A 26,308-nucleotide genomic window follows, 5' to 3' on the forward strand; every position below is an offset into this window, starting at 1 on the left:
AAAGTTCCATTAATGTTTGTAATGTGGACTCCTAGTTCTTATCAAAATCTTTAGGAAATTTTAAAGTCTGATACTAAAACTAGTTAAATTTTTTTTTTTTGAATATCCTAAATCTTGACAGTTTTGACTAACCTTCAAATTTCCAGGGCACAAAAGGCATATAGAGTCAGCAAGAATATGTTAAAACACATGGTAATTTTGTTTATAGTTATGACAGAAATACCTTCAACTTTTAGATAAATTAAAAAAAAAACAGCAAATATAAAAGGTGTTTTGGATCAAATTACTTCTAGTACAAATAATTTTCAATCAAATTCTTGAAAGCATTCAGAGTATTTGGATTTCCTAACTATTAAACAAGGTATTTTATGCAGTAGAAGAACATGTTAAGAAAACCTACAGAAACAAATCTGCAAATTGAGAAATTATCAATGTTCATTGAAAACTATGCCTTATGCTTACTCTCAAATTCATTTTTAGCTATTTGTCCTGTTACACCTAAAAAGCTGCAGCTAAATTAATTACTACTATTTATAGAATATTTCCTCTTTGGGCAGATCTATTTCACACCATGATTTTCAATTAAAAATGACCTGGTAGTTTTAATCACAACTTATGACTGATTAGTAGCTGAGTTGGCATAGGATCAACAGAAGGGAAAGCCTGGTAACTGCTCACTCTGTAATTCTGCCCAGTCACTCCTGGCCAGGAGTCTAGCAGACACTCTACTCACTTGTGTTACATCTGTCATCTCAATTACTGAGCAAGAAAAATTGGTATACGTCAAGCTTTTTCCTGTTTTGTTTTTAAGGAGCAGCTCAACAATTCTAGGTCAGGGCTGGCTTGTTAGGACAATACAGAGAACAGAGGGGAAACTACAAAAATGACCCTTAACCCCAACGTTGGTACTGAATAACATTAGGGTAATAACTAAGGTTATTATTGTGTTATCTGCTTTTCTTTAGTACACAAATCAAAGCCATTAACCTGAACTTGAGGTATATACACAATATATATTCAACTTTAAGCAAAATACTTCCCATAATATTACATGTTTAAAAACTGGGAACTGTATCTGTGCTGATTTGTATTTGATTCAACGTAATGAGAAGGGAACATTCAACTTGGGGTGGGGTGGGGTGGGGAGGGCAAAGCACTCGGACAATAAAGCTCTACAGTTCAAATGTCTTCCTCTCCCTTCATACTCGCCACAGCTATACCACATCCTGAGAGGATTCATCGTGAGAAATGTCAGTCACAGCTTCGATGCACTTTGGAAGGAATGAGAGCAAACTGGGTGGTGACGATTCATCTTTGTTTTCAAATAAGTGGTCTTCATTTTTCTTATAGAAAAACTCTTAAGTCAGTTATTATAAATATATCTCAACCTTTTTTTGCAGCTTTCAGGTAAAGTCCAGCACTTTGTTGATACAGAGTCTGTGAGAAGAGGTCAGTAGAGATCATCTGATCTTCAGCCGTGACATCATCCACTCCAGTCCTTGGCATAACCTGTGACGACAACAAAAATCATGTGATTAAATTATGAACTCAAAAGCTACAGGCTATACACTAGCAAACAGTAGTTTTTATTAATCTGAAGAATAAAAACTGTGAGAGCAGTAGCAATCAGTTCAGGTGCTGCTGTTAAAGACATACTACTCTAGGCCACACAAGCTTTCGGTTCATTCTTATCTTAATTGTTAGAACAGTGCCTAACACGTATAGGGAATTCATATGACCAATGCCCATAGAACGAACAGGTTTTTTATATTTATTATTTACTTATACATATTTATTATTTATATATGTATGTGTATAATATATATAAAACCTGTTCGTTCTATGGGCATTGGTCATGTGAGTTCCCTATACATGTTAGGCACTATCTAAATATGTATGTGTGTGTGTGTGTGTGTGTGTGTGTGTGTGTGTGTGTGTGTATGTATTTAGAAAAACAAGCACAGAGTGGCACTGTATTCTAAAAATAAAAATCAGGAGGTAGGCAGATTTTTGTGTAAGACTACTCAATGAAGCATTTTTTAATAGGAAAGAGTGAAATTTGAATGTCTAGAATCAGCAAAAACCACAATATTTTAGAACATTCATATTATATAATGGTAAAACCTTCCCTTTCAAAAAATACTCTTGACATAAATGAAGTAAAAATAATGGGATTTTATACTAAACATAACAAAGTTCTTAACACAAAGTATACATATATAACTATGTAAAATATCTGAGGCAATAAAGTACATCATTATTATTACTTTTTATTGACCAACAAGTAACTGAACTAATTCAAAATGCAGAAAGGGATTATCCTGTGACAAGAGAAACCAGATGCCGAGCGAGAAGGAAATAGTCATCAGTGATTCTACAGTAAGCTCCAAACCTGTCGATTATTTACGATAAGCTTTGTAGATATGACTGTAAAAGTATAAAGAATGCACAGATAGCAAGAAAGCACACAGCAGGTTTTGGGGAGTGGCTACTTTTCAACTACCTGAAAGCGCTGTAAAACAACAAAAGGCTATAAACTGTTAGAGGGACAGCCGCTGGAACACTAGAAAGACTACAGACTGCACTAAGTACCTAAGAGCCATCTGAGTCTTCTCAACAATTAGTCTGCAATCCTTCCCATGGTAGACAAGCTAGCCTCGCAAGGTTAGCAAATGGCAGAACTGGGGTCAGGCAAGGCCATGCTCCATAGCCCATGATCTTCAACTGAGTCAAAATGGCACCCAAATGAAAACCAAGATTTGGTCTATTTCACAGTAATTTGACTTGAATAACTCATATTCATTCACCGTTCATCAAGATTTCAAAGGGAAAGAAATCCTGTCACTTTACCTAATTCATTTATTGGGTGTAGAGACCCACAGAGGTTTCCTAGTGAGAACTTACTCAGGGTCCGAGAATCTGAGCTTGCTTTACCCAGCAGGGATGCATAAAGGGATGATCTGACCGCAGGCGTGGTTACCAGGTGTTTGGAAGAGTCTACACTTGGCTGTGCAGTGTGCTTTGATCTAGCAGGGGGGGGGGGTCTTTTGCCCTGCCCCTAGGCATTGTTATAAAAAGCCCTTTTGAATAAATGGAAAAGGGCCATTGAGTGTTGACCCAGGTCCTCCCAAAGCTATCCTGTGTTCCTGTCTTTCTCCTCTTTGCTATCTTTCTATCTAATTTTTTTGTTTGTTTTGTTTTTTTTCAAGGCAGGGTTTCTCTGTGTAGTTTTGGCGCCTGTCCTGGATCTCGCTCTGTAGACCAGGCTGGCCTTGAACTCACAGAGATCCGCCTGGCTCTGCCTCCCCAGTGCTGGCTTCTAATATTTTCTTATTACACTCTCCTCCTCATAAGAACCTTTGAAAAGGTGGGAGCTGGCCTCCCACAGTGGGGACTCTAGGTTTCTGACCCTACTGAATACATCAAGAGCCTAAGCCCAACACTCAAGACCTCTTTTATAATCTCAAGTTCCTTTCTACTGCTTTTGAATAGATACAGATCCCCAGACCTTTGAAAAGTAGCAAAACAGTTACTCTTCCTTTAGGCTTTCACCTTATACCCAACATCCTCTATTTCATCTTTCCTTTCTTTCCTTGCCACACTCAAGAGTTTCTAGCTGGGCTGAAGAGGTGACTCAGCAGTTCAGAGCTTTTATTATGCTTGCAAGGACCCAGCTTTATTGTTGAAGGTTTTTACTCTTTTGGGGGGCCCACTACCCAGCTACCAAATAATCACACATGGAGGCTTATTCTTACTTATGAATGCCCAGTCTTAGCTTGGCTTAGTTTTTAGCCAGTTTTCCTTAAAACTTATTCATCTATCTTTTGTCTCTGGGCTTTTCCCGTTCTCTTACTTCTGTAAATCTTACTCTTACTCCGTGGTTTGCTGTGTAGCTGGGTGGCTGGCCCCTGGAGTCCTCCTCCTCTGGCTGCTAGCTCTTTGATCCCTCCTCCCAGTTTTCTCCTTCTCTATATATCCTCTCTGCCTGTTAGCCCTGCCTATCCTTCCTCCTGCCTTGCTATTGGCCAGTTCTTTATTAGACCATCAGGGGTTTTACACAGGCACAGTAACACAGCTTCACAGAGTTAAACAAATGCAACATAAACAAAAGTAACACACTTTAAAATATTCTACTATACAGATTTGGTTCCCAGCACCCACATGATGGCTTACAACTGCCTGTAACACCAGTTCCAGGGGATACAATTCCCTCTCTGACCTTTAGGGGTTCCTGCATGGACATGGTGTGCATATATACACTCAGGCACATACACATAAAATAATTTTTTTTAAAAAAGGACTTTACAGCTGTTATTCCAAAATCTACTTTCTCTTTAAATTGCCACTGACCTCCTTCTGCCCAATTTCCCAATACACAGATTGAGTTCACTCATTCACTGCTATATTCAACAGTACTTTTTCTATCTTCCTGGTGCCTGACCACACATTTGACACAAATAACCACCACTTCCTTCTTAAATCATACTGTCTTCCAATACTCTTGATTCCAGAAGCAAGGACTCTCGTGCCATACATGGGGGTTTGGGAGTAAAAATATGGAGCATGTTCAATCTATGGTCTGAAGCATATAGAGAAGCACTCTACTAACAAGCTACACCCTCAGTCTCCAGCAGTTTTTGACAGCACAATTTCCTTTTGACAACACTGCTGGCCATGGTGGCTATCTGCTAGCTTTACATATAAATCCTTGTTTATTCCTTCTTTGTTATGCATAAAATGTGGACTAGTCTAGAGCTGCCATGAGGACTAAGACACTGCATGGAAAACATTCCCGAGAGGACATGCTCTCAAGCTTTAGTTCCTAAGTCCCAGGTTCATTATCAAAAGTCTTTTCTAGGGGCTGGAGAGACAGCTCACCAGCTAAGAGTACTGTCTGCTGTTGCAGAGGACCCAGGTTCAATTTCCAGCACCCGAATGGTGGCTCACAATTGTCTGTAACTCCAATCCTAAGAGGTCTAACATTGTCTTCTGACCTCCATGGGCGCAGTATGCAAGTGGTGTAGACACAGGCAACACACCTACACACATAAAAAGGTAAAAAAAGTATTTTCTGGCTTTTCCAGCTCTCAGAGACACTCTCGTTTCTCTATGCTGCTATAGCAACTTTAGAATCTACATGCCTACATGTTAGTTCATATATGTACATCTGTGTTGCATATCTTATTACACAATCATCCAAAGGCTCTGGCTGCAGACATTGACTTCCTTACGTACTTATTGATTTGATGAAGACATACATATTTCTAAGCTAAATGTATGGCACTTAGAAGACATCTTACCCCTCGCCAGTAAGAGCGCAGCATGCTTGGATATGCCACTGGTGGTCTTTTATAGACGTTAGCTTCAAAAACTGGGAGATCTCTGCTACTGTCATGCATTCTTTAACATCTTGTTTATTAGCAAAAATCAGCAATCCAGCTTTTCTTAGGTCCTGTAAACGCAAATAAGATTTAAAGGCTAGTACATTTCCCCATATATTTTCAACTTAGCTGGTTATTTTTCATAATTTTAGTAATCTGGACTATCGTTTTTTTCTTGATTAAATTTCTTTTTATTCTCATAGGCATCCCTACCAGTCTAGAATTTAAACATTTTATACAATACTATCTCATATCTCCTAGACCGACAGAAATAAACAAATCCTTGTATGGATTTACATACTTCTCAGTTGTGTATGGTTTTGTGTATGGTTTTGTGTGTGTGTGTGTGTGTGTGTGTGTGTGTGTGTGTGTGTGTGTGCACACAGATACATGTGGAGGCAAGATGTAAGTGTTGAGTGCCTGAATTTTGGAAATAGGACCTCTCACTGGTTTGCTTGGCCTGGCTGGCCACTGAGCTCAGCACTGGAGCTGCAGGTATGTACTGCTGTGCCTACTTTTTTACACTGTGGTGCTGGGAATCAAACTCAGATTCACACCCTTGAGCAGCAAACATTTTACCAACTGAGCTATCTGGAAGATCCTCAGCACCAACTGTTTAGTCTTAATTGATAAGCTTTATGGCCCTAAGTGCTTACACTTAACATCATCTTTCAAGCACAAGAAATGTCTACTACATCAATTAAAAAACAACAGCAGCAACAACAACAAAAAACAAATAAAAAAATCTAAAACTTTAATGGCTATTAGTAGTCATCCTTTACTACTGTACCAAAACTTTGCCCCCTTTCTTTTCCACATTACATTTTATGCTTTATTAATATTACTTACTAAATATACTCTAAAATGTGTAAGTTGTTTATGTTTTTGAGGTCTTGCTATGCATCCCAGATGGATTTTTAACTCATTTTCTTCCTTCCTTGCACTCTGGAGTGCTAGAATTTCAAGTGTGTCCCATCGCTTACATCTTAAATACTCCAATTAGCAAGCTATCAACTTACTCTCTGGACAATTTGGGACAGTCTTATCTCAACACTGTTCCAACTGTTTTTCTGTATGTATCATCCCTTTTCTTCCAATCCCCTAAACAAACCTTTCACAATCAGGATTCCAGAAGAGAATTAAACTCCTCAGAAAATGACCACACTGCAAGTTACCAACAATGTGTGCAGCTGGCATCATCTGAACACACAATAAACAAACAAACAAACAAATAAATCTACTACATATCATGTAGGGATAAATTCTCAGTTTGGAAACGTGTGTGTGTGTGTGTGTGTGTGTAGTTAAAAGTTTTGCAGAGTGTTTTATGCACAATCAAGAATGACTTAGTTACAGTGCCCTCTGCAGGCTGGAGTTGCCTGATTAAGTTAGAATAGACAAAAACACAGGTGGCTGGTTAACAGTTTTAAGACTGCATATTTAATTAGTTACTGGACATAGTTTGGTCCAAAGATCTAAAAATAAAATGAAAATTGAAGAGCTAGATCATGAATTGAACATATATAGTAATTATTCAAGATATAAATTTTTAAAATCTTACCCTAAATGAAAATGGACTATTATTGATAGGTGGTATGTGGCTGAGTTAATAAGTAGACAGACTTTCTGTGGGATTTAATTTAATTTCTATCTTATCATCTGGAGGTTTTGATATCAGTGTATGTGGAACTCGTTATATATAAGCCAGGTTTGCTAATGATAGAATGCTCAAAACACAAAATTCTGATACAAGTATTTGGGTCAAATTAGGAAGCATATTCTGTAATAATTTAGTAATATAGTAATTTAAACCCATCATTCTTAGTAATAAAATTTAGAGAGGCCCCTAAACTAGAACTATAAAAATTAAGTCACTAAAGGTCTCGTACTAGAGAGACGGCTCTGCAGGTAAACTGTCTGCTGTGTTAGTAAGCATGAGAACCAGAGTTCAGGACTCCAGAACTCAGGAAAAGCCATGGACGTGGTAGCCTGCCTATACTTCCAGTGTGTGCGGGAGGTGGAGCCGAGGACTCCCCAGAGAAAGTTGCATAGCCAGGCATGCCCAAACACAGAGCTCCAAGTTCAGCTAGTGACTGCCTCTCTAAAGATGGAGCTGAATCTAAGAAGACAATATCAACATCAGGCCTCCATAGCATGTGAACACACACACACACACACACACACACACACACACACACAGAGGCATGCACTCCATATAAATACAACAGTAAAAATAAATAAATAGAAAGGGTCTCTAAACTAAAACTGTAATTTCTTGTTTAGATCTCAAAACCCACACTTTGGGAGAATCTCATGTATCTCAGACTGGCATCAGTGGAGTTCATGATTATTTAAAATGATCACAACAACAACAACAGCAGCCATAAAACAGGTATTTTACCTTTTTAAATATTTAGAAGGATGGAGAGAGAATCTTTGCTTTTTATTATAGAACCTCAAGACCAAAGGTAATATTATGACGATAACAAAAAGCATATTGGATTAAAGGCTATTTATTAAATTATATTTGTAAGCTATCAAAATTTAGGGTAAACAATGGTAATCTTTCGTTCACAAGCTAATTTAAATGTTCTCTACTATACAAACTACACATCTGATCTTAAGAATGTAAGCTGTCCAGGCCTGAAGGTGCAGGCCCATAATCTATCTGAGAGGCTGAGGCATGCTGACTGCATGTTCAAGGCCAGCCTGAGTAGCTTAAAGAGACTCTGGCAAAAACAAACATGATTTTTAAAGACTGAGGACATAGCTCAGGGGCAGAGTACTTGCCAGGCACATGTAAGGCCCTACGTCCAATGGCCCGTACAGAAAAAGAAAAGTATCTAACACATCTATTAGTTTAGTCAAGCACACAGCAACAAATGCAAACATCTTCTTCTCTGTCATATTCCAATACTGTCACTTTGTTTCATGAAGCTTCATTTGGGAAGACTACTTCTAAAATTTGAGTCATTCTAAAGAAAATTTTAGATTTTGGTGTCTGAAACTATTTTAAAATTAATTATATTCAAAGTTTAATATTTCTTAAAAGATGAAGCCTTGAAATGCTTTTAAAACCTTTTTATAGTTTTATGTTTTGGAATGCACAGAAGAGTCATTTTCACATGCCTTTAATCCCAGAACTTGGGAGGTTGATCTCTGAGTTCAAGGCCAGCCTAGTTTACAGAACAAGTCCCAGGACAGCCAGGGCTACAGAGAGAAACCCTGTTATGAAAACCACAACAAAGATTGTTTTATAGTAACTATGAAACATCCAACTCCATCCATGTGCTTTCCATTCTGTCACCGTTTGTCACTCGCCAGAGCGCTACCTGATGACTTGGTTCCAGCCCACCAAAGAGTCTCCTGTGGCCCCCACACCATCTTTAATGCCTCTCCAATCTCCCTTCTCAGCCTCCTTTCACTTTCTAGTCAGACTTGTACTTTGTTTTTCTCCTTTTTATTGTCTCCTAGCTATGAGTCTAAATAAGAGTATTTGTACCGATAATATAAGCCATTCAAGAACACAACATAGCTGTTATGTTCAGATCCTGGCCCTTTAAAAAACCAGTCAGCCACATAAACTTCCTGGGCCTCAGTATAACAGACAAGGGAGAGGGAAGGGGCCAAGTTCGTGTCCCTGGGCAGAAGGGTTCAAACACCAAGCTTGCTATATATCAGCCAATGAGTGAGCAATCACACAGAGGTTTCCTGCTAAAGGTACACATATATATATTCAAGAGACACCATATATGTGTGTGTTTTCACCTTCTAAAGTCTCCATAAAACACCACTCTGAAATAAATCGAATAATGTTTTGTCTCTTTTTATAAAATTCAGTTGGAAAGAAAAAAAATCTTTTTTTTATTTTATTTTCTTGCCTGCATGTATGTCTGTGTGAGAGTGTCCCATCTTGGAATTACAGACAGTTGTGAGCTGCCATTTGGGTGCTGGGAATTGAACCTAGATCCTCCAGAAGAGCAGTCAGTGCTCTTAACTACTGAGCCATCTCTCCAGCTCCCTAAGATGTATTTTCTAAACCCCAAAAGGTTTGATATGAATTCCAGAATTTGAGCCCCCAATAGGCAAGAGCACACAATAGGCAAGAGCACACATTGGAAGCCATGACAACTGTCTTGGTTAAGGTATCTATTGCTGTGAAGAGACCGTGACCACAGCAACTCTTACAAAGAAAACCTTTAACTGGAGCCGGCTTACAGTTCAGAGGTTTAATCCATGGTCATCATGGTGGGAAGCATGGTGGCATGCAGGCAGACATGGTGCTGGAGAGGTAGCTCAGAGTTCTACATCTGGATCCTCAGGCAACAGGAATAGAGAGTGACGCTGGGCCTGGTTTGAGCATTTGAAACCTCAAAGCCTACCCTTGGTGACACACCTCCTCCAACAAGGTCACACTACTCCAAAAGGCCACTCCTAATAGTGCCACTCGCTATGAGCCTATGGGGGCCATTTTCATTCAAACCACCACAATCACTAAAAGCAAACATGTATTCTTAATTTACAAAAAACACTTTTTATCAGGTTTCCTAAACTCTTGAAAATTTACCTGAAACAAAATAAAGTCTGTAAAGCAAAACTCAAAAGAAATCATTGAATCAATAGTAACATATAACTTCACTGTGAGTATCCCAATTTTCTTAGGCTTTACAAGTTCCACTGAAATGAAAAATTTTACTCTATACATCTGTTGTGTAACAATTTCCTCCCAACTGGAACATTGTATCCTGGAAGGAGACACCTTAAGAACCAGGAAGTACACAACTCACAAGTCTCAGAAAGCTCCTGAAACTTCTAAGAAATACCAAAAAAGGGCTTCTTCCCCAAGGTTCTATGTCAGTAATGACTGCTGGGGAGAAGAAACTCTCTGGATCATCAGAGCTGTTTGCAAGTTGCAAGGAACTCCAAGACTGCTGCTCTCATGAGGAAGTCAACCAGCACAGTGGGCTTTTGGGAAATACTACCTTTGTGTCAGCATGTTACTTTAAGTAACCCCTTACCCATGCTCCTGTACGCAAGTCAACAAATTCATCATGTGAACTTTGGTACAATGGTTGGTACCCTACCACTGCTAAGCCCTATGGTGGGACATGATCTTTATAAGCTTAGTCTCCCTTCAGGAATCTAAATGAAGGAGACTGGCATGTGGACCAGCTTTGTAAAATGGTAAAGCAATCAAGAGGGAATGAGAAAAGGTCAAAGGCGGTCTGTCCATGCCACTCCAAGACAAATGTGATAAAACTTCTGTTAAACTGGAATTCCCGGAAAAACAACAGAAAGCCAGTTGTTGGGCTATTACATTTCTAAAAGACTTAAAAAGCTGGAGCAGCAGTTTACAGAAGATTTAAGTGATAAAACAGCCAAGTGATAAGCTTGCCTTGGGGTGGGCAATTATAGCCCCAGTGTATACATGTAAAAGCACACCAGGAGTGGAGACTGCCCAGTATAGTCTTTTCAGCAGCCAGGTTTGTCTGATACAAAAGCAATGGCACAATGATGGCCTGGAGCATGTCAGAACCAAGGAGCTGACTCCAGTGCCAGACATAGCAGGCAAGTGTAATAAAAACACTCCAATAAATGCACTCTGCTCCCCACTTGGTCCTGAACCAAGCTGAGCAGTGCAAGGCAGTCCTGTTAAGATTGCTGGTGTTAAAGAAACATGGACAGCCTTGAAGTGGCAGCAATGACACAGACAAGGAAGTAGGATGGCTCATGGTAACTGTTTTCGGATTACAGAGGACTAAAAGGCAATGTCTCCCATCTACGCTGTTCTCAACACTGCTCTTTTAACAACAAAACTGACATGATGAGATCTTTTTATGCTGTACTGCATTCTGCTAATGTTTCCTTTTTACTACCCCTTCAGCCATCCAAGATCAACTGGCCCTTACTATGGTGTTTTTCCAGAGATCCTGCCTATGCTTCGTAAAAAGATTTCATTACATGATGCTAACACTTGTTCTACAGATTTGTAAAACACTCAAAACAGTAAAGACTGCAGTTTTGAATAAATAAGGTACTCTGTGTGTTGTAGTTTGAATGTGAAATGCTCCCCACAACTCATATGTGTGAACACTTGCTTCCCACTAGTGATGCTGTTTGGGAAGCTGACAGAACTTTCAGGAACAGAGCCTTGCTGGAGGAATGAAGTTCCCAGGGGTAACTTGAAGCTATATAGCACAGTCCACTTCCCACTGGTCTTCTCTCCTTCTTGACTGTAGGTGCATGTGACCAGCCAGCCTCCTGCTCCTGCCATGGCTTCCCCACCATGACTGACTACATCCTTCTGGAACTGTTAAGCTAAAACAAACCTATTCTCCCGTAAGCTGCTTTTGATCAGAGTAGTTTTATTACAGGAAAAGAAACTAAGACAGTACATGAGTGGGGTAGGTACTTTAAGGAGCCATAAGGTGGCTGGGCAAAAGTCCAATACCAGAGGCAGGCGACCTCTTAATGAGTAATCAGACAGGGAGGCCCTGAGGCCTCACGGACTATAAAGGTATGCCACTGCTCTAGGCTGCAGGCCGGAACTGGAGTCCCTACTGCAGAAGGCAATGCATGCTTTGGCTACAGGATATGGAGACAAAAGGAGTTGTTAATGGGCGCCATTCCCGACAGCTGGCTGCTCTCACAGTGCTAGAAGGTACCGTGTAGGCTGCTTGGGGAAGAACAGTCACCAGCAATCCTGGCTGCCTATGGATCCCAAGGAAAATGTGAGCCTACTGGTGCAGTAGTGACAGGGCTGCTATTGTTTGACAACTGGATTTAGGGCTGACTCAACAGGAGAAAACTCGCTAGTGCTGTAAAGCAGACAAAAGCCCATGCCAAGGAAGGGCCCAAGACGGGAGGCCACAGCCACTGTCGCCTTAAATGAATGGGACGTGCCTGTCAAAGTGCCTTTTAAACCTTTCTCACATTCACAGGTTACTGTTGCTGTCAGCCTCAATAGGTTAGGAAAGGAAAGTTCTTTGTTTGCAATAGGGAGTGTTCTGCAGAGATCAAAGCCTCTGGCTGTGTGTGGTGGTACACACCTTTAATTAAGGTACTCAGAGCAGAAGCAAATGAAATCTGTGAGTTTGAGGCCAGTCAAGGCCTAGACCTCATGCATGCCAGCACTCTACCAGTGAGCTACATCCACAGCCCTAATTTAGTTAAATTTTGACTACTGTGACTAGTAGTATTTTAAAGGACTTACCATAATCAGAAGCTAGTCATATAATTTCAATTGGTGAAAGGGACAAGATTAAAAAACACAAAAAAACCTAATTGTAACTAAGTTGAAATATTAGTTTGATAACAGAGAACACTCAAGAACCGTTATATAGCCAAGTACTTGTGATGTACCTGTCAAACTGTCAAATGATAATCCACTGTAGGAATAATCTGCCCAAAATGTAAAAGGAAAGCCACTTGTAGAAATTTTCTTTTGCTCAGCGAAACATCTAAATCAGATTTATCAAAGCTAAATCAATCTATGATTGTCCGCATAATCATCCTCCTGCTTCTAGACACATTTAAAATTTAGGGAGTATCATAATCACAAAGCAGGAATGAATGACAAGCAAGCATGACCAACAGATAAATTGTTTTTTTAATCTGAAATACTCCTTAAGAGAAACTACAAAGAGCAAATCAAACATAATACAGTGCTCACCCCACCTACTACCAAAGGCAGACTTACCTCGTGCGCCAGCATTCTGTAGAGTTCTTCTCTAGTTACTGAAATTCTTTCTCTGTCTGTGCTGTCCACAACAACTATTACAAACTAAAATAATTACCAAAAAGACCATTAGCGACTTAGAGAATCTGGTATTTGAAAATTCAAGATACTTATTTTGTACTTATACAAAATAAGGTACTTATTTAATTACACGATACTAATATGGAGACATTAAAATCTTTTGTATTGTAAGAGAACCAGGGATGTTTATCATTCTCACTTTATTTAAGCTCAAGGATCTGACTCATTTCTAACTCAAATACATTTACTCATTTTTTTTTTTTTTTTTTTTTTTTTTTGGTTTTTCTAGACAGGGTTTCTCTGTGTAGCTTTGCGCCTTGGTAGCCCAGGCTGGCCTCAAACTCACAGAGATCCGCCTGGCTCTGCCTCCCGAGTACTGGGATTAAAGGCGTGCGCCACCACCGCCCAGCCCATTTACTCATTTTTAAGAAAAAAAAAATATAATACTAACACTCTAACCAAACTAGAACACTTTTTTTCTTTTCAAAATTACTACATAAATACTAAAGGGGCCTAGAGCCTTGAATTTACACTCTAATACAATTTTAAAAACAAACAAACAAAACCAAACACTTAAGGTCCTAAGTTTAAGTTGCTTTTAGACAAGTATTATTACTATCCTTTGAATCCTTGAAATGAACAAATCGAAAGGATCAACTGGCATCTAAAAACAAGAGCTTCCTTATGTCCAGGGCACTGCTGCACAAGCGTGGCCTGTCGTGAGCAGATGAGGAGCCTACAGCTCTTCTGGAGTAGAGCTCCCTGCACTCCTAACTCTAAGAGCACCACAGACAAGAGGGAAACAGAACCAATGTCCAGTTACTGTCCTCACAATGCCCATATTGCCTGTTACTAAAACACAGTTTTCATGGTTTAAAACGAGGCAATCATTTCCAAATAAACCATTGGGTTTTTAGCCTTTTTACTCCTCAGTTTTCAAACTGTAAGATTTCATTTGCTAGCTTTCTGGCAGAAGACTTTATTATTGTGATGCTCATTCTATCAGATGGTATTTTAATAAACCCTTTTCAAGGCTGACATAACTAAAAACCTGGAGCAATATATATGGGGGCACTACATATACCTTTATAAGCCATACACACATTTCTTCCAAACGTATGATGAAATACTAACGAAGTGCTGGGGTTAGGCTATGTATGAGAGACACTTGGTAGCATCATTAGTGATTTACATATGTGTAGAATATTTTTTAAGGCATTATAATCCACACCACAAAAACAACTGGTGCAACCTTTCAATTTATAGGCCTACATGATGAATGTAAGTCACAGGTTTGAAATTTTCTCTTGCAACATAACATGTAAATAAAGCCGTATGATTATGTCTAAAATGCTTTATAATCAAAAGATTTCTTTAAGTGCAACTGCACTGCATAAAAGAAAACGCACAGCAAAAGCTGGCTAGGACTCAAACCACAGAAGAGCCCTTTCACTTGCTACGATTTCTCCCACTTAGCCACATATAAATAGTGAGAAGGAAATGCAATCAGAAATCATGAGATGCAAGTCCTTACAAAAGCAACTACTGGATCAAACAGCCTGACCAATCAACCACCAATTCTCCCTGTGGAGACTTAATGGTGGGTATACAGTCAAGGATTTGAAACAAGGAGTGGAAGGCGACTAGAGTCAGGCACAGTAGACTATGCTTACACTCTAAAGTCAAAATACTGTCCTATTTTTAAAGGACTGTAATGATTCAAATCCGAATGCTTCTTTCTCAAGGACTCAGAATGTTCATGGAAGCTGCGTCAGCATTAAGAATGTTACCTCAGTGTTAGTATAGTAAGTGTTCCAGGAAGATCGAAGGGATTCTTGACCTCCAATATCCCACATCAGGAAACGTGTATTATTAACCACAATCTCCTCCACATTACTTCCTATTGTAGGGGATGTATGTACAACTTCATTCATGGAACTAGGAGGGAAAAGTTCACAAAATTAGTGAGGAAGCTCGCTCATCTCAGGATGACATCAAGGGACAAGTCAGGATGACTTCTCTCTCTATTTCATACCCAAGTGTCCTTTTTCTGTGAGCTCATACAACGAGTCAGCTAGCAACATAAACAGAGCTCAAAATAAATAATGGCTTAAGAATATTATAGATTATTCTAGCAAACTGTAAAAACAAATATTTTCCTGTTTTCTAAAAGCAAGGGCTCCATGCAAAACAATGAGCATGCTAGATGTCATGTAAATTTCTAGCTCACCACAAACAGTTGTTTAAATCTGGTTCCCACCTTATGATTAGTCTGCTTGGAGCCACATAACTTTACATTGATCAAATATCACAAAAGCAGAAAGAGTAACTAGAAACAACAAAATTAAATTTTTAAGCAATTAATACTTACAACTGGTAGAGAATGGTAGTTTTCCCTGCATTATCCAGCCCAACAATGATAACTTTGTGCTCTGAAATAAACAAACCAATAGTGACTTATGACAGACTCACACAGACTCCCCTACCCTACTTTTTATTTCTGTGGTATAAGTCAGCATATGGCACTTTCAAACCTTCCTGGAATCAAAAGAATATTCCAGCAAGCAAGAAATGTGGTTACGTGCACTTTCTCTGCCTCTTCTCACTCTACAGAGGCCTCTCCAGGCAGTCAGAAGCACTATTCTCTCTAGGCTTATGGATGTCTATGTATCCCCAAATGTAATCCAAACAATTACAAGTGACTTAAGTCACGGTCATGGAAGCTCCATCTGTAAAGTGCAGGCATCCCGTGGGTATGTCCATGTGGACCGTGAAAAAGAAGGGGAAAAAGAAGAGGCTTTTCTATGGCTAACTAAATGATAACAAGTATGCGGACCCACAGAACTGTCATGGCAAACCACTGTCAGCTACAGTGGCAGGGACTCAGTCCTGGCTTCTGGGGGCATCACAGTTCCTAAACTTTCTCCCTATCTCTTGTTTTCTTGTTTTTCTTTTCTCTCTAGTTCTAATTCTTTATCTAGGGAACTCTTTATTTTGTATGGTCTGGGTTTCCACTCTTTTCTACCAGAGTTACAGCAAAGCACTTATCATAATTACGTGTATGTGCACAAATCTAAGCTTAATCAGCTGCCCTTCAAATATACGGAACACAATATTTATACTCCTGGTAACTGTAATTCTTCCTGGCACAAGGTAGGTATTTAATAAGCATTAAATTAATATTCATGCTATGAAGAGTCAATGTTGACGATGGTAACATCTTTACTACTCAGGCATTTTACAAATCATTGCCATTTACCCCAGAGGGGGATCCTAATATCTAGGTGCTCATGTTATATAAAAGTTACAGAATCAAATAATAGGAAAATTTAACTCAATCCAGTTTAACAAGTCAACCACAGGTAGCTTAGCACCACCAAGTCCTCAAGTAACATGATGACCCTCCACTCAGAGTTTTCCAGCATCCTTTTGAAGACCCCAGGGCCTGTCATAGTTCATACTTTGAGATGGCTAGGGTGAAAGCACGGTTCATATACAAAGGTGAAGGGTCAATATATGTACAAAATACGCTATGGGAAAGTCACCAGGCTACACCAACGTCCAGACAGTACTCTGATGAATCTGTATCTCCTGAGTTCACAACTCAATCCTGCTACCATCCCAGAGTAGACAGACTCAGAGGAAGCAACACATAAAAATGAGTAACACGGAAGAACATCAACAAGTACAATAAAGACAAATATTTAAAACAAACTTGATAAGCCAGGAATGGTGGCACATGGCTGTGGTCCCAGCTACCTGAGAGGCTAACAGGAAGATCACAAATTCTAGGCTGAACCAGGCAACATGGTAAGACGTCATCTCAAAAACCAAAACAAATCAAACTGTCTGACAAGTACAGGCTCCCTCGCCCTGGCCCAAGACCTACGAGCCATTCATTGCCAAATGGATTTTAGATTTTTAAAAATATGCAATTTACTTTATTTTTAGTGTTTTTATAATAAAGCAACAATGACCAATTTCCTCCAAGGAAAAGCATATTTTATGGCTCAATTAAAATCAGAAAACTCTTGAGAAGTATGAGATTCCAACCAAGTAAGTGTGACAGGCACCACGGCCATGGATGCTGCTTCCCAGTGGGGCCATGTCTGCACCACAACCAGGTGCATGAGTTCCGCAGCTAGGGTGCCTTTCTTCCAGTAAGTTTCTAACAGTACAAGACTGCCTTTCTCATTTTCCTTTTTTCTTATAATGTAAGCTTTCCACATTTGATGATGTATGCTTTCTTCAGTTCTGTCAATACAAGCACCGACAAAGGTATTAAAACAATGAGAAAATTTCCTAGTTGAATACCGATTGTAAATTCGAGCCTTCTTGGACTGGGTGTGGCAGCACACCTCTCTGATCACAGCACTCCAGAGCAGAGGCAGGTGAGTTCCAGGTTAGCATAGTTTACATAGCATCCCCTAGGCCAAAGGCTGCAGGGTGAGACTCAGTTTTAAAACAAAGTAACTAGAGTTTTTCTAAAGTATCAGTTTAGTCCTCACACCAAGAAATACATTCTGTACTGCCCCCCATGATTAGCTACAAGACAAAATTTAGACAGATTTACAGTACTCTGAAAAAACAAAAACAAAAACAAAAAAACCCACATTTATAATCATCCATGAAAGAAATAATGTCCTTAAAATATTATGAAATAAATAGGACTGGTCCAAAAGTAATACGAAATACAAGACTCTATGGCACCTAACTATGAAGAACGACTTAAGCACACATGCGCGTGCACACAATGTGCCCACGGATGATTAGCACACTATCTGTTTGGCACAGCCCTTAATCACCTAAGGAGGCTATGAGCACACTTCAGCAGCGCCCGCGTTCTTCCAAAGACTGCTGCTTTCCCGCCATACTTGCTTCCAGAGCCTGAGGTATCGAGTTCTACATTCTCAATGGCGATGAATCCTTCAACTTCTAAACAGGAATCTGAGTTTTAAAGAGGGTCTCCTTGGTATCATCTTGGTCATTAGGGAAAAGGTAGCTGAAATGAGTGCCAGCTTACTGTCAAATGAGGTATGACCCTTGTGTAATAAAGGATCATTTTCAAAAACTTATCTCTAATGAAATTCTAAATTGAGCTTTAAAAGACACATTGAATAGGAGGAGACACTGGCGGGGAAACTACCTGGTTTCCTAAGGAGCCTTCATGTTAGAAGCCCTCATCTGCTCTGCACAGGAGTTTTGGTTCTTTGTTTCTGTTTTGTTTTGTGATCTTTAGCTATGTATTCAAGGACTGATTCTAAAATCACTGTTTTTCTTACCTCCTAGAAAGGGTTATCTACATAAAAAAATACCCAAGAAAGCTTTTTTTTTGGGGGGGGGGGTCACGCCTGGTCACATGCTGAACAAGACAAGTGAGGCAAGTATACTGAACAGAACCACCATGAGGTAACATACACTAAGGCAAGGCAGAGGGCAGAAGAGGTTCATACCACAAGAGTTTCATTTTCTCCGGATACAAGCTAAATAAAGGATAGAGTGCCTGAAAGTAAAGAAGCCAGGGAGTTGGGAGCACATGGTAGATGATGCCTTGTGAGAACCCAGATCAGGATGCATGGTGGGAAGCTTTTAACAGGTAAGACTATCCAAGATGGAAAAAAAAAAAAAAAAAACAAAAAAAACAAAAAACAATCAGCCAGACATTGGATTTAGCTAGCAAAGAGAACTATCATTTTACATTCTACAAGATAGGAAGAGATGTACGTCCTAACAGGCAAAAGTTAGGGCTGGGTAGAGGTAGAGCAGGAAAGGTAAGAAGGTGATGGAAATACCCAAAGTCAGAGGCCTTGGAGGCAACATGTCCTTCTATGTCCCCCGCAGATAAAGCAGATAGGAGAGCGGAGTTACATCGCTAGGAAGAAGGTGAAAAGGGATGGGTGTGACAAGGGTGTGTGTGGGGGTGTGTGGGTGTGTGTGTGTATGGGTGTCCTAATCCAAATCTCCTAATTCTTTTCTTGGCTGGTTACTAAAATCCAGACAGCTGCTCAGTGTACCTCATCTCCAGATGATCTCAGCGACTCTCTATTTAAGTTTGCTAGCACCATGCTCTACTGTGGAGACGATGTTCTTCTAACTTTACAGCATTACCCAAGTCCTACAGCACCACCAAACCCATAAATACACACCTCAACCGAGATTTCAAAATCATCAACAAAGGGAATGTAAGCTGACATAACACAGGAGGTTGTTGTGACATTCCAAAAAGAAGAAACTCAAATCAAACATGTGCAAAACTCAAGAAACTCTCCAAAGAGCCACAGGCTGTAAAAACAACAAAACCAAACCAAAGCCAAGAATACCATTGCAGAAGTGCAACCCAGGGAAGCGTCTGTAACTCAGGGCAGCACCCCTCACGCGGCCTCACACCCACAAGCCCAATTCTCTTCCAACTTTACCAGAGAGGAATGTGCCTACGATAAATTATCAATGACCTAAATCAAAGACACAGTGTGTGAGTCACAATGAGAACTGTGACACTAAGACAAGAGTTGTGTAAGGCTAAAAGATGAAGGTGGCAGGCGATGCAATCAATAGTCACAAACCAGCTTGTCCCTGGTATGCTCCAGGGTTAGATCATCCATACACGTTCTAATACTAAACAACTCCCTCACACCCTCACGCTCTTTCATCACTCTGCCCTCCTCATTACCAGACATAACAGCATGCTACAGAGAATGTAAGTCTGTAGCCAGCAAGTGCTATAATTCTGTCTTACAATGTGCTTCAAGCAAATACTCCATCGAACCCACAATACAGCATATCAGGAAGTAATGTTATTGAGGACAAAGGTCAATTGGACTTCGGCCATGCCAACTCTTTGACACTTGTGAATCACTGCAATTACTGCTTTGTATGACTTTCATTTAGAAGGCCTTTCTCACAGAATTCCTGCACGCAGGGAAGCCCAAACACCTCCACACCATTACTCTCTGTTGGGATTCGGGAGTTTGATCTGGGCTTTACCTTACCAATCAATACGTTCTGTCATGAAAACACTTCTTGTTGTCCATGGGTCCTTCCTTTCTTTGACACACCCAGGCAGCCACACATGGTCTAAATCTGCATCCCTCTGACTACCGCATGTAGACGACAAGTTGTGTCCCAACAGCAGACGCTCCATTTGCTATGTTCATTATTACTCCCTCAGCCAGTACAGAGCCTGACACAAAGCATGCTGGTAATGAAGTATCTTTCAGTGAACAAAGAAATCAGCCTGGAAGGTAACAAGGAGTAGGAAAGTGCTGTCTATCAAGCTAGTTTGTATTAAAAATTCAATTTGGGGGACTTAAAAGCATCACAAATTTTATTTTTAAAAGCTGAAAATAAGCTTGCTATTCACAGAACAGTGAGGAAGCTTTGGGAGCATAGTCTTGCTGCTAAGAAATTGCTGGGGGTGGAGGTGGGGGACAAGAAACCATTAAACATGCAAAATCTAGGAGACAAAAATTACAGTAATCTGAGGTAGGGAAGTTTTACAAAGAAAATATCTAGTACCGATTAAACAAGAGACTGGTAAGAAGATAAAAGTAATCTCTATGCCACGCCAGAGCCAGGTCTAAGGGTAAAGGTGCATACGCTGCAATCAGCTTGTCCAGAGAGCACTGTCACCAAGAACAAGCGTTTCCTCCTGCATTCCCCCCCGCCCCCCCAGTGAGCCTCACTCTGTACATCTGACCAGAGAATGCAGACAGGGTGTACCTGGAGCGAGGCTCCTGATGACGTACAGTCACTCTTTGGCGAGTTACCGTCCTCTGTAGTCACCTGCATCTTTGAACTCCCTCGAAAGAACAGAATCAGGAACAGATCCTCAACACCAGATCTAGGCAGAGGGAGCAGCTTTGCCAGAACTCATTCAGAGCTTGATTCCAGTAAGAAGAGCGACACATGGCTGTCAACATGGAACCTCCACAGCCTCGGCGTCAGAATGGTTCTTTCATCCACTATCATCTTTATAAAGGGGTGTGTGTATACGTGCGTGTGTGCAGTGGGTGTGGGGATAACACGCTGGCACTAGAGCCCCTTGTTTAAAAGCCCAGGCAGGCTTATTACTTTAAATAAATAATGCCCTAATGTGTTTTTGTAAAACAGAAAGTTTGGAGGGGTAACTCAACCGAGGCAGATTAACCAACCCTGGTGAAACACCTGGAACCCAGTGTGGCAAAAGTCACTAATATTATCAGCTGCTAATTTATCTGCAGAGACAAGTTGAGTTTCCTTTCTGCTGTCCCAGACCACAATAAATGCTTCATAAAGACATGGAGATTTGTCTGTTTTATTCCCTGCCTTATTCCTACCACCAGGAGCAGTGGTTCTCAACCTTCCTAAGGCTGCGACCCTTTAATACAGTTCCTCATGCTGTGGTGACCCTCCACCATCACAAAATTATTTCCGTTGCTACTTCATAAGTGTAATTTTGCTGCTGTTATGAATCATAATGTAAATAACTGCGTTTTCTGATGGTCTTAAGTGACCCCCGTGAAAGAGTCATTTGACCCCAAAGGGGTTGCGACCCTACAGGTTGAGAAACACTGACCTAGAATGACCCAAACAGGAGCTAAGAAGGTATTTAACAAGCCACTGATAATGAGCTCTTCTAGGCACACAGAGTTATTAACGGCAAGCCTACACCTAAACTAATATTCACAACACAACAACTGAGTCAACAGGGAGAAAAAAGGAAAAAGAAGAGACCACCAATAAGCAGCGACATTACTTTGTTGTCTCCTTGCCAACTGTCTGGTACAACTCTGCTTCCTCTTTTCCAGGGAAATAACTGCTTAGAGGGATTGCTGAAACCTTCATTTTGTTTGAGACAGAATCTCATGTAGCCCAAGATGGCCTTGAGTTCACTGTGTAGCAACCTTGAACTTCTGACCCACCTACTTTTGAATCCTGAGTGCTGGGATGACCCCCCCCACATCCTCTAATCTCAGCTGGGGATGGTGAAGTAGGTAGGCAAGCACTCAGTCAACTCAAGCAGCTCCCCCAGCATCAGATACTCTTCTAGTGGTGTAAATAAATTACAATATCTAGAATCAAGTTTGAGCTCTTCGGAATCTGTACATCACCTACATAAAAGCCCTGGCTTTTCTAGGTTGAGCAGTGGGCAGTTCATGATCACGGCTTTAACTGAGCTGGCTGCTCTTTCAGAAGACAGCGCTGCTATGTCTGAGTTCATCAACACAACAAACTCTGCAATTACCCAAAGCCTCTTTCCAGGCGAGGCTGTGAAAAGAATACAGACATGTGTCCTGAACCTTCTGTAAAATAAAGCGTCCAAGACACACCTGACTTATGTGTCCCATTGAACATAGGTCCAAAGATACCAATAAATATCTGAGACTGAACAGTGAATTCCGTGAAGCTACTGTGCGCGAACACACCATTTAACAAATTATTTCAATTTCACTATACTGACTGGTAATTTTCTAGAAACTGAACTCTATTAATTTCCTGTTAATTTTCAAACACTCACTAAAAGTTCAGGCAAATAGTACCACAAAAATGCAGATGTGTAGTGATACCAATGCATTCCTGTTATTACTTGCAAAAAGCTGTTTTTCAAAGTTATAATTCATTTTTAAGTTACAGAAACAGTTTTATCATTGACTCAAAAAAGAAAGTGAAAACAATACCAGAGACCCTTGAATGCACCAAGTTTTTCTAAACCTCAGAGCAGAACTGAAACCTTAGCGTCACTAAATTCAAGATTACAGAGGAAAGAACTAGATAAATATTACCCACATAAACATCATCAGTTTTACAACAATGTAACCTTCATTACTTCAAACCTAGAGATGAAAATTTCAAAAACCGTAGGCCCCACTAATTCCTCCTGTTCTAGGTGATATCTAGATCCACAGAATTGTGAAGCTCACCCCCCCCTCAACACACACACACTCTGCTGACCAGACAGTGTTGATAGGAATATCCTCTTTACCACCTTCCACTTCATTTAGTACTGTTATCTAAATTATCATTTTTTTAATTATTATTAAAAAAAAAAAAAAAGCAAAACCCACTGGGGATTACAAGGCCCAGTGTGTCTCTTCCCATAAAGGTAGCTGTATCCTGGAGGAGGAAGGTCTAAAGTAGGCACCACCGTTCATTAAGTTTTAATTGGAAAAAGTGGGGGTGCAACAACGCTACCAGCTTACACGAGAGAAAAGACAGTACGTTGTTGAGAAGGAATGAATTACAACTAAAGGTTTTTGTTTTTTAAGCACATTTCATTTTAGTAACTATGTGGTCCGTTAGAACTGTATCCTCTCCAGTTTCACACACTCATTTCGTATTTTTTTATTTTAATAAATCCCCTATGCATTCCGCGGCAATGTCTGCGTTAAGGCAGAACTGGAACAGTAACCTGCCAGTTACCTAAGGCTAACGAGTGCCTCCCGAGGTATGCTTTTCAAAGCTGTCAGGGACGCACTTTAACCAGGGCCAAAAAAAAAAATCGCTCTAATAACCCAAGAAGGAAAACGACCTTAGGCTTGACCTTTAACCACAGAAACAAACAAGGCAAAGGAGAGCCACCCATCACCATTCCGCAGCGTGGGGCTCCCCGCCCCCCCCCCAAGCGAGCCGCCCCAAGCGAACCGGACTAGCCGAGCACGAGTTCCAGTTTTCCGCATTCTGCAACCCGTAGGCTCGGTGGGCGCCGCCAGGGCCAAGGCCAGGGTCCCCAGCCTCCCCCGCCAGAACCCCAGCTTTCCTCCGTGCGGCCCAAACACCACTGGCGGCGGGCGACAGGGATGGAGGCAGGCCAGGTCGTGCGCTTAGGACCCCCGGCGTGGGACCGGACACCTTTGGCGCTGGCGATCCAATCCGAGCAATGGGTGTGTGGCGGGAGGGCTCTCTCCCCAGCTCCCGGGAGACAAAGGCGACCCGCCGGGACCACCCCGCCCGGCCCAGTCTCACCCTGGTGATTGAACAGCCTCCAGATCCGGGTGAAGAGAATTCCCATCCTCGGGCAGCGGAGCCCTCCAGCCGCCCGGGCTCAGGCTGCGGGGCAGAAGGACGCGCCGGGGCCTCCGCCACTGCTCCCGCGCCCGCCGCGCGCCCGCTTCCAGGGACCGGCGGGGAGGCCGCAGCCCAGGCCGCCCAGCCACGCGCCAGGCCCCGCCGCTACCGCCGCGGCGTTCGCCGGGCTCGCGGACATCGCCGCCGCGTTGTCTGCACGAGCCTCGCGGGCCACCGTCCTCCCCCAGCTCCTCTCCAGTGGCCGCTAGGGCTGGGGCGGGGCGGGGCGGGGGCGGGGCGGGGGCAATGCGCAGGCGCGGAGCTGGAGGCGGGGCTCGGGGACGGGAGGCCTCGGCCGCGGGGAGGGCGGGCCGAAGGTAGCTGGGGGCTGGCGCGCTGGTGTCCCGGTTCGAGGTTGTTTCTGAGCCTGGAGCCACAGTGCAAGTGTGTAACCATGCCCATCTCCAGCCCTACACACACTTCCAAAAGTCCCATGTTTGGGTCCCGACGACCGTAAGCTTTAAGTCTCTGTTGAGCCCGTTACCCCTTGACAGTAGCTGAAGTCGTTGCAATTTTCCTTACCTCTGTCTTTGCACCTTGGCGCTCTCCCCCCTCCATTCTCCCTCCACTCTCAGGCCCCTCTTGGTTAGAGCAGTTCTCTTCAAGTCTCCCCCGTTTTAGTGGTCACAAAAGCTGTCTGTGCGGAGCGGTCGAGTCCAAAAACACTGTGGACAGACAGTCACTGTTCTTTATGGCCCCGAATGTCTTTTCCTCTCATCCAAGAGTCACCTTCCTCATAAATAGATGGCCAAATGTTCTCTGTATTCTTCAGTCTTCTCGCCTACAGTTTGAACAGTTGCGCCTCTGGGTATGGGAGTGTCCAGCCCTGCCTCCCCTGTAGGACAAGTGGTTGAAACTAAAATATAAAAAATATATAAAATATATGTAATATCTAAAAATCGTTGGTGAACTTGTTCAGAAGAGTTCTTGTCCATGTTTCTGTTTCTTTTTTGTCTACTTCTTTTAGTTCCTTTTTGCTAAGCAGGTTAGATCTCCAGATCTCAACATTCCTGATGTAGAAGCAGTGAAGGGTTGATCTGTGAAGTGATCAGATGACTCTGATAGTCTTGACTCCTGTAAAAGAATTACATAGGAAGGAGGAACTGGGGCTGTTTACTTCATCCACAAAAATAAACAAAAAGCCGAAGCAGCTTCATTTCTTTCTAGTCTCTTTAACTTTGATTTTTAAAAAGGAAGAAGGAAAGAGAAAAGGTAGAGATGGGAAAATGTGGGAGACCTGTGGAAGGCACTGGGAGCTGTTGTTACCACCTCATCCACAAACTGTACCCTTCTACCCGACTCCTCCTACCATACACGGTCTTATCTCAGTGTATGGAAAAGGGAGTTCTTCATCTTCTTTGGAGGCTTGTGTCCAAATGCCAATCTTTGAGACATACATAAAGGAGAATAAAGTCATTAGACTAGTCTGCACATTTAGAATATTATATCTGGATTTATTTAATAGCTTGTAGACTTTTTAGAAAAATGATGTTTGCATAACCAACTTACATGAACTCTTCAGTATTTCCATTCTCATCCAATGTAGGCAACACTTTAGCAACTCTTGAGACATTTTTGCAAACTCCCACACATCTTTGACAACTTATTAATGTATGCCAGACCCATATTTACTTGTGAAGTTAGGGCTCTGTGTTTTAGAACTCTGTTAAGGAAATGGACTGTTTTCCAAGTGCCCCTCACAAAAAAGGGGGGGATTAGATTTGGCTAGTAAAATCTTTGCTAACTTTAATAGATAAAATACAAAATTGGTACTATAGATATAACTGGGAATCTTTGATGAGGATGTCAAACTATTTGTTTCTCCTTCTGAGACCTTCTAAATATTTTATCAACTTTTAAAGTCATGAGCAAAATGCCATAAAAGACTTCTGCTTTAAGGTATGAGAACATAAAACATCTGCTTTACCATTCTACTGTTAATAAGCAGAGCACTGGATATAACCCAAGAAGCAACTGTTTCCAGATATTGGAAAACAGGCTCTGGATTGTGATCCCTAACTAAAGAGAAACAGTGAGCTTTACCATTGCTCTGTATTTCTGCCTTAGCCAAAACAATTCCCAGCTAACTCCAGAAGGAGTGGACAGTCCCTGACCACAAAGACAC

At 41.3% G+C, this 26,308-nt stretch overlaps 1 protein-coding gene across 2 annotated transcripts; it reads right to left on the bottom strand.

The window, feature by feature from the left end:
- Positions 1-1,136: 1,136 nt before the first annotated feature.
- On the bottom strand, positions 1,137-25,027 carry Arl5a (ADP ribosylation factor like GTPase 5A). 2 transcript variants are annotated; one of them, XM_059260464.1, is made up of 6 exons: positions 24,706-25,027; positions 15,512-15,572; positions 14,931-15,078; positions 13,081-13,164; positions 5,301-5,452; positions 1,137-1,509 (listed from the first exon to the last, which is right to left on the bottom strand). In XM_059260464.1, exons 3-6 carry the CDS (start codon positions 15,072-15,074, stop codon positions 1,461-1,463), a joined length of 429 nt encoding a protein of 142 aa, XP_059116447.1. In that variant the 5' UTR covers positions 15,075-15,078; positions 15,512-15,572; positions 24,706-25,027; the 3' UTR covers positions 1,137-1,460. The 2 variants fall into 2 exon arrangements, with proteins under 2 accessions (XP_059116447.1, XP_059116446.1); XM_059260463.1 differs by lacking the exon at positions 24,706-25,027 and adding an exon at positions 24,082-24,252.
- Positions 25,028-26,308: the final 1,281 nt, after the last annotated feature.

Source organism: Peromyscus eremicus, chromosome 4, assembly GCF_949786415.1.
Source record: "Peromyscus eremicus chromosome 4, PerEre_H2_v1, whole genome shotgun sequence".
NCBI classification, from domain to species: Eukaryota; Metazoa; Chordata; class Mammalia; order Rodentia; family Cricetidae; genus Peromyscus; species Peromyscus eremicus.

Excerpts from the sequence above, each read along its gene's own strand:
- Arl5a (XM_059260463.1), bottom strand. The coding sequence starts at position 24,127 with ATGGGAATTCTCTTCACCCGGATCTGGAGGCTGTTCAATCACCAGG. Across the intron at positions 15,573-24,081 it reads GAGGCTGTTCAATCACCAGG|AGCACAAAGTTATCATTGTT; the intron begins GTGAGACTGGGC and ends TGTTTATTTCAG. Across the intron at positions 13,165-14,930 it reads CTTACTATACTAACACTGAG|TTTGTAATAGTTGTTGTGGA; the intron begins GTAACATTCTTA and ends TAATTATTTTAG.